General features: G+C 41.8%; 1 protein-coding gene across 1 annotated transcript in view; it reads right to left on the reverse strand.

Annotated features, from left to right (window-relative positions):
• tmtc2a (transmembrane O-mannosyltransferase targeting cadherins 2a) overlaps positions 1 to 8,484 on the reverse strand; it is a 70,394-nt gene extending 61,910 nt beyond the window's left edge. Inside the window, exon 1 of the mRNA XM_083757921.1 lies at positions 8,054 to 8,484. Coding sequence (XP_083614047.1) covers positions 8,054 to 8,136 — 83 coding nt within the window. The 5' untranslated portion in view covers positions 8,137 to 8,484. The remainder of the gene's footprint in view (positions 1 to 8,053) is intronic.
• Positions 8,485 to 9,262: the final 778 nt, after the last annotated feature.

Here is a 9,262-nt window from a genome sequence, read left to right on the forward strand (position 1 = left end):
GCACTGTAAATCAAATGAGGAATTACATAATACTCCACACTGACACTCATGTGTGGCTTGAAAGCCATTTAGGTCCCAGAACATCTGTAGATTGTTGACATTTCCTTTAAATTGACCACAAAGTATTATAAGAGTTAAATCTGCTAGTAATCAAAATGAGATGAGTCTGCTCCCTCCTCCTCCTCCTATTGTTTGACTGATGGGTCTTGCTCTCCCCCGTTCCCAAAGCTTGGGACTACAAATGCGAAGACATCAATGGTAATATTATTTTCATGGGCAGTGAGTAAAAAACACATGTTAATGCTTAATACTTCAATACTAGAGCATTTATGGCAACTCTTCACATGGTCCTTTAAGATGAATATATCCATGGCGACCGTTCACTGTAAATAAAACGCTCTTTCACCACCAAACCACACGTTTCTTCAGCCCTCGCCTGTTTCTCCTCTAAAACATAGAATCCCTGATGTACCCAAAATATGGCTGAAATTCCTCCCTCACCTCAAAAGCCGTCTCGTATTTCTTTTGATAAACACTTATTTGAGTGTTTCTCTCACCGAATTGTTCAATTTAATTCTCTTGTTTGCTTGTCTTTATGCTGATTTATGTCTCAGACTTGGTGAAAATTCCTCCACGACAGAGGCAGACACCCCACCAGGGGTGCCAGATTTTATGATTTATGTATTTATTTATTTATGATTTAGCAACCAGGTCTATGAAAGCAAGGCAAGCCCAAAAGAAGTGACCATAGGCCACATGAGCACTTATTATGCATTGGCTAGTTGAAAATAGCTTGTAGAGCTATTTTAGCTTGTGTGGCGGCAGTGGTTTAGAGTAGACTAGAGGTAGAGTGAGTGGCCAGTAGAGCAGCCGAATGGGAACCGCAAGGTTCCCAGTTTGAACAGAGTTAGTGTCGAAGTGTCCTTGGTTGGTTGGTGCCTTGCATGGTTTCGTCCAGGAGGAAGAAGTTTTTCAAAAAAGTGTACAGTATTTGTTAAAATGTCATTTTTATGTGGGCACCCCACCAGTTCATTAAGTATGCCTGGTTTGCCTGTTTTTCATTGGCACGTTTGACTGTCAAGGGTTCAGCCTCCAGGAAGAAACCCTAAATACAAAGGGAATACATCATTGCACATAAAAACGACTCCAGGGTGTCTAATGAAGTACTGTCACCTCATAGACACATATGAAATACAAAAAATCACACCTGTGTGAACCGAGTGGTGCAACTCCCCTCTCTCTCTCTCTCTCTCTCTCTCTCTCACAGCACTACCCCTCTCTCAGTTTCTGGCACCCCCTACTGGTATTAATAAATGCATGCACGCAGCATTACCCCGTGTTCCAATTTCACGCATGCGCACACCACTCGTGCTCATGACCACTGATACAAACAGGTAGGTACACGGACATTGCTGGTTGTAGGAGTGGTTGCACCACTCAAAAATACAAAAATTGTGGCACTCCATTTTTAAACAACATTAGGAAACAAGCCCACATAAGCAACTGCACTTTACAAACAAGCATAATAACCCCCATTAATTTACAAACAATTTCACAGGAAAAGAAAAAAAGCCCGAAGTCGCTTATAATAAGCAGACATGGAAACACTGTCGCCAACTTCTCCCTCATACTGTATTTACTGGTATCTTTTCCAGGCATACGACTAAAAGAGTGTAAAGAAAAACTAGGCTGCTTATTTTAGATAATTGCTAGTATAGTATTCCACTGGAGGCTCAGAAACTCCCACTAACATGTATTTTCTGATGGCCCGAAACCGATCACAATGACTTTGGGAGGTGTCAACCTGTATAGTAAGCCAAGATCAGGTATACAGTAGCTCTTCAAAGTTGTTGTTGTGTCGTGAAAAGTGGGCCTTTTGTGTGAACATGAGTTTTACATGGCGCAAATGTAACATTAAGCCATAAGCCCTGAGGCCTATTTTACAAAATGTCTTCTAAATCCTAACATTTTTCTGAAAAACCTGTGTTGCTATGTCAGTGGTGCCCCCATCTCGGGGCTGAGCTTGGTCGGCTTTCGCTGCTTCATTTAAATAACAGTCGGTAAATAACAGAAAACTGTGTATTTCTGGGAGTTTCATTTCAAGTCAATATGTTAGAGTATGTTATTGATACATGCATGGGTGTGCAAGAAGGTTCCTTAACACTTTTGAGTCAGGGAAATGATAGTCAGACCTCAGAGGACGCTTCCCTGAAAGACGACTCCCATATTGATATGTTTATCGGTCAACCTCAGAAACCTCCATAGAGAAGAACCAGATGTTGAAACCCAGTGACTCTTGTTGCCTCCATCGATGGCACCGCTGTGACTCAACACTCTAGACTAGCTAGAGTCACATCTCTGTGTCACCTCTGTGCCATTTGTGGCCTGCAATTAACTGCATCATAGGCCTTTGTTTTTTAAACAACACACATGAGGGCGATAACACATGGAGAATATGGATCAGAATTCAATTTCATAATTGCATATGCAGGAAATGTGGCCATCATTTATGTCGTCAACGAACCACATCAACCTCATCTCTCAACTAGACAGACACCCACCCGCTCAATGGTGGTAAGAGTACTCATATTTTTTTTACTTAAGTAAAAGTATCAATACTGCAATGTAGAAATACTCAAGTAAAAGTCCTGGATTCAGAATACCAAAAGTATTGTCATAAAAATATACTTAAAAGTACCAAACGTATTATGCAGAATGTCCCATTTCACAGGTTAAGTGACGCATTGCGAGCTTGGAGAGCTCACAATCAAAAGCTCAAAAGTACTTGAATAAATCATGTACTACTTAGTTAAATTCCACATCTGACAATAACACTTTTAAACGGTTTTAACAGGGAGGAGATGCAGCATGGAGAAGATTATGGATACGAAATTAATTTCAGAATTGCATATGCAGGAAATGTGGTCGTCCTTGCTGTCATCAACAAACCACATCAACCTCATCTCAACTATAGCCAGACACCCACCCACCCAAAGATGGAATAGCTTTTCTCCTACGTATGAAAGAAAGATGGTTTCGTTGCTGAACCCCTAAGGATCCATAATGCAATTCTGGGCTGTTACATCAAGATGTTTAAGGAATCCGCACAGCTCTGAAAAGTGCTGCTAGGACGTGTTCTGTTTCAATGGAATAGCCGATCTACAAGTGCTTTTCTATTTGTGGCAAATTATGAATATTTTTGGACACATCTGGTAGGCAGGTAGGGGGTCCCTGGCACAGAATATGTTTAGATGGGGGGGTTATTCAAAATTGAACTACACTTTAGAAACATGACCAAAAAATCCAACAACTACCATCTACTTTACAGAAAAGCACGCCCAAAGTCGCTTATAATAAAGAGACAATATGATTAAAGAGTCCTTACTGTGCTGAACATTGGTGTCTGGCTGAATGGTTTCCTACTCCTCTGGTTGGGGACATCTATCACTGGATCAATTTGTCACAACGTAGCTGTTTAAAAGCCAGTGCCGTTGAAATATCACAATCTTTCAGAGGGTCATTTGTTGACCTGTCACAACACTTGATGATGAGGATTCAAGGGTTTCAAGAGTTTAGAGTTCACAGCAAATCAATGTTCTAATCAATTAAGAACCATATCCGTTGGGCTATCCCTCTTATATCACATTCTATCAAAAGCAAAAGGAAAACTAAAATGATTGCACGCACGCACTCACACGCACACAGGGCATGAGTTGAAACGTTGGCAGTATAGCCCAAATAAATATATTTCTACATCGAGGCTGGAGAGTGTGTAACTATTTTATTTTTCATTTAGTTTATGGGCCCACACATCTGTTCATTTAGTTTATGGGCCCATAAACATCTGTGTCACCAACACAGGTGTAAACTATTGTCATTAATCCCCCATGTCTGTATCTGATATGGACACATAGCCAGAAACAGCTCAACAGCCTCTATCAGAGATAAACTCTTACAAAGACGGGACAGGCGATGATGTTGAGAGGAATGACTCTAAAAGCACCAGTTATTAACAAACTAATAAAAGCAGGATTTTCCCTCTTTCCTCTCTCACAATCAGTAAAATTCAGTCGTTTCACGCACAGATTTTTTATTGGTACGCATTACCATTGGCTGATGGAGTGCTTGGCCGGCGTCTGAGTCTGACCAGGAAAAACACTTGACATGATTGAGAAAGCAGACCTTTTTGCCAGGACATCCCCAGAACTTTGAGTCTCCAGACGGGAGGCATTGTTCTGCTTCAAAGGCCCAAAGGGTCCAGGGTGATAAAAGGCGTGTAATAAATAATGAAACATACAGTACTAGCTGTAGTGTCAGGGCAAGCACAGACACAGGGAAGATCATCAGATTAGCCTGGAACAAGACTATCAAAGCCTTCACCCAAAAATGACTTATTTATCTATCTATAAATGCACCGCACCTCTGTGTGCGTGTACTTCTGTGTATACGTCTGTAATTCACGTAACTCTAGAACTGTTCGCCCCACCGACTTCAAATTCCACACCCCTACATCTCCATACTGTTTGGAGCTGACCTGTTCATCACAATGATGTTCTGACATCTGCATAGACTCCATATTTGGGCATGCCTGAGTGCCTGACAAAGAACTCCATATATATGGGCATAAAAGGGACACAGACATAATAACTGGGTGGGGCATTCATTTCCAACTTGCATCGTTCCAAGTAGGCCAGTGCCCAACGGGCACCGCTCTAGTTTTCTATCAATTACACACCCCATGATCCATAGAGATGTTTTTGGTGGCTGGTCGTGTCAGGAGTCTCGTAGGACGTATAGGCTACGCTACACATAACTGTGAAGCTACTACATCTTTTCTGAAGCCCCTTGTTGCAAACCTCCAACTAGAACGTCCCTCTCTAACGACCCTAACCCTAACCCCCGAGGGGAGAGACAGAGAGCATGCCGCTCTCTTGACCTCCGGAAAGAGACTTGTTTGACCGACGACTGGCGAGGTCAAACCTCTGATTGGTATTCGTCCATCTCCAGTTCTCCAACCCCCGAGTCCGTCAGTCGAGTCCCCAGAGTGTAAATGATCAGTGTGACTTTGATAGATCCACTGGGTGGGTGGAGGGTGACCCCTCGCTGTAGGGATGCAGCCATCGAGTGCTTAGGCTGGGATTGGAGCCGGCCGGGACAGAGGCCACTACAGCAATCTGTCACCGGAGAGGAGCGGACCTGTGTGACAGCTTCACTGTGTCATGGTCAGAGAAGCGGACGATGCTGATGGATGGAGAGCTGCTGTGCACATCACAGCACAACCACCAGACACACTGCCTAATGTTCTGCAGGACGAAACAGCTTTTGAAATACCTGCTGCACTCAGTCTCTCTTTTCCATTTCCTTCTTTCCCTGATTCCCCCCCCCCCCCACACACACACACAGAAACGCGCACGCACGCGCACTCGCACACTCACACATCACATCCAACTCACAGAGGTCAAAATGCAGCGTTGACAAATGGATGAGGATGAGGGTGTACGCTGGTATGTCTGTTTAAGTAGCTACCAGACAGACAACAACCATTTCAACCCGAAGGGGAAGGCAACCTGTTCAATGTCAGCAGAACAATGCATCTGATTAAACCATACAGAAATGTAGTATTGTTGTAATAAAATGTAGGCTATTATTATTAGCTCAGGGTTTAACACAGATCATATGGGATAAAGAATTGCAATGAATTAGCCTACCTCAAAGGAGTAATTCATATCAGTTTGGATAATTTCGACAACACAGCAGCAAGGGAATGAGCTCATATCTCAGGGTGCATGAGTTATTGTGCGATTGCTTATTTTACATGTCGCCGCCGCCCCACTTCACTGTATAGTGCTTTTAAATAAAGATGACTTACGATTAGGTCATTTATATCCTTTTAAGGACAACCAAACCAGCACTGGCAGAAAGAAGGGAGATTTTCTCCAGAATGAGTTCCTAATTGACCCTATAGGAAGCATGGTGTTGTTGACGATATATTCATGTATGTATTCATTCAAGCGTTTTAAATTATTCTAATTTAAAGCAATGCTCCGCCGTTTAATTAGATTGATCCCCCTGAGTAGAGTGCAGTGTAGCACGCTGATGCTGGAAGCTGCACACAAAGCATTTTAACCACGTGTAGTCGTGTACATCAGGCATAGGACTCTTAAGTAGCTTATTGAAACTGAACTTAAGCATATACGCAAGTGTAACTTTAAATGCAGAGGATGTGACAGCCTAACAATTGTGTATTGTTCAACCCTACAATGTTTTAATCGTGCAAAAATGTAGCCTGTTGCTTGTGCACTGGAAGACACTGGTGGCTCAGCTAGTTAACTTGACATTGTCATATTGCATTTTCTAAAGTAATTTACCTACATACTGTACCAATCTGGGTACCCAATACCCATTGGCCAAACAAAGGAAAAACAGCGCCCTCTTATAGTCTGTCTTGAGAGACTACCCACGTACAGACTATAAATACGGTATGTGTTTACTGTTTAGTCTCTGAATGGATATAATTGGTGTTCCAAACTAAACATTTATCTATTTTTCTGTTGAATAGAGAGCTGGAGACCCCTGTTACTGAACAAACACACAATCATAGATCTATTTAATCGAGTCTGACTTTTTCCGTATCTATATGCAAATGTCAAAAATCAATCAAATAAATCTATGATAGTCTTAGGCTGCAATGATTACCATCCAAATAAAGCTCCAGGGTTGGGGTATAGTGTTCAGTGAGTTGAGAGCCAGTCATAAAACATAAAACACCTTACAGTGAAAGGTGAATTTAAATTCACACATTTTTTATTCACAGGTCATCATCTGATGCAACTGCCTCCCCCTAGGGTGGACTAGAATAGATCATAGTCTAGGCTACTCTACAAATAACTCTTATTCTAGGCTATACAGAGTACAGACAAAACAAAGGCACCACGCAGTGAAGAACTAGGACACACGCCTGCGCTTCCCTTTCCATAATATTCCCGCCACGTGTAAAAAGCCTTACTAATTAACAACAATAGTATCCTACTATACTATGGTGTTGCTTACATGAACTTGGGACACGTTGTAGCATAATGTAGCCGTAATTTTCGGCAAGCCACTATATTGTTTGTAATAAATTGAGGTTTAAAGAAGAAATGCTATGTGAATGATCTCAGACGATAATGATGATTGATTAGCCTTGGATCAAGACTATAGTATTAGTAGATGCAGATAGGCTACCCATACATATAATTGTTCATGGTGAACATTATTGTCTTTTTTTGCCATAGACATAATGTCCAAAAAATACAAATAAATAAACACAAACAGCTAAATGACAATTTGTGTTTATTTATTTATCCATTTATCCTAAATGACCATTGCAGGTCTGTAACTCTGAGAGTGTACAAATGGAACCAAATGGACCCCATGTGGGTCCATTTTGTTCCATTTGTACACTCGGAGAGTTAGGGTCCTTGGAAATAAAATGTTTGTGAACCAGTGGACTCCTATTGTGCCATATAGTGGCATAGTAAATCAGTGTCATGGTATATTCTGAAGACATTCAGTAATATTATGTAGTCTTCTGATCAAAATAAGAAAACCAAACATTTGTGACGGACAAGGGCAATACGTATACGAAAGCAAAAGTTCAGACTGCATCTGGCACCTCTGTAAAATTGGCTATATATATATATATATATATATATATATATATATATATATATATATATATATATATATATATATACTATACTCTATAGCCTACTTATAAGTTTGGACCAGAGCTAGATGTGAACATGCACAGTAGCCTACAAACATCATTATCAGATGCAATGTTATCCTTCCTTTTATGCCCCAAATCCAAATGACTGGATGGTTTTGTTATAGCAATTTGTAGCAATTGTATATTAGACCTGGGTGACCTTCTAATTTTACCATTTATTTTGATCAAATACATAGATACGATAGTAGTCTTGATCCAAGGCTAATAGTGATGAACACTGATGATGTTGCCATAGGTAACGGACCCAGGTCAGTCCACAGGAGGAGGAGGACCATATCCTACCTGTCATCGTAGCAGAAATCTGCGTCCAGAGTGTTGAGGTAGAGAAGAACAGCCGCGGCGGTACAAACCAGCTCCGTAAGCATTTCTCATTAAATTGATGTCACTTAGATTACAATCAACAACACTAAGTCCCGTCGTCTCTCCCTCGGGTTGTTGTAGTCCTCGACTCAAACCGCGTGTCTTCGTCCCGCAACAATACGGACATTTTCTTCTGTCGGCATCAAAGTGCGCGTCCAAGTTTACGCATCGTTCTCGTGCGTAATGTTCTTAATTTTTAACCCATGTTGATCAATAAGGAGTCTCTACGACAGTCCCTCTGAGGCTGAGCACCATGATGACGGCCAGAGTCTAGTGGAGAGACAGACTGATGCTGCTGCTGAGAGGCGAGAGCACAGGGAGGGCTGTCCTGACTCCTGTTGTCCTGTGTGTGTGTGTGTGTGTGTGTGTGTGTGTGTGTGTGTGTACGTGTTCGTGTGCGTGCGTGCGTGAGTGTGTGAGAGAGAAGGGCGAGAGACACGCGCGCTGCGGAGGCATACATACACAGTACTACTACAGTACTGACAGTAGATTGGATTGCACTGTGGCGAGAGCCGCGTGTGGGTTAAGGATTTTGCGCATGCGCAAAAAAGACCCACCTCCCCCCTCCACCCAGAGTTGCCAGATACGCGAGAGAAGCAAGTAACCGCGGTCTTTGAAAACAAGCCCAAAAGAAGCGAATGGGCAATGGGCAATGGGCAATGGGCAATGGGCAATGGGCGAATGGGCGAACTGGGCAACTTTGAAATATGGAAAGGGACGGGACACAATTTCCACACTCACTCAAGAGGGCCACTATATATTCCCACACTCACTCCAGGGTGGCACATTGCATATAGGCTCTGTTTTGCTATTGTTTAATTGGAATCCTGAAAAGTATAATTTAGTTTCAAATACATTTAGCTATATTTATGTTAACTTTATGAACTAAAATACAACTATAGGCCTATAGGCCTATACATTGGACATAAAAAGACAATATAATTTAAATACTAGGCTATAATCTACTATAGACTGAAGTAATTAAAGACGGTTATGTTTTCATGTTTGGAACTATAACAGCTGAAATCAATAATATATCAGTATTCGGATATTAACCTGTGGGCCAATAAGTGAAGGTGGTCCCCAGGCCGCCAGTTGCCCATGTTTGGACTATAGCCTTACATGAGCACT

This window comes from Protomyctophum parallelum, assembly GCF_964188405.1.
Source record: "Protomyctophum parallelum genome assembly, chromosome: 22".
NCBI classification, from domain to species: domain Eukaryota; kingdom Metazoa; phylum Chordata; class Actinopteri; order Myctophiformes; family Myctophidae; genus Protomyctophum; species Protomyctophum parallelum.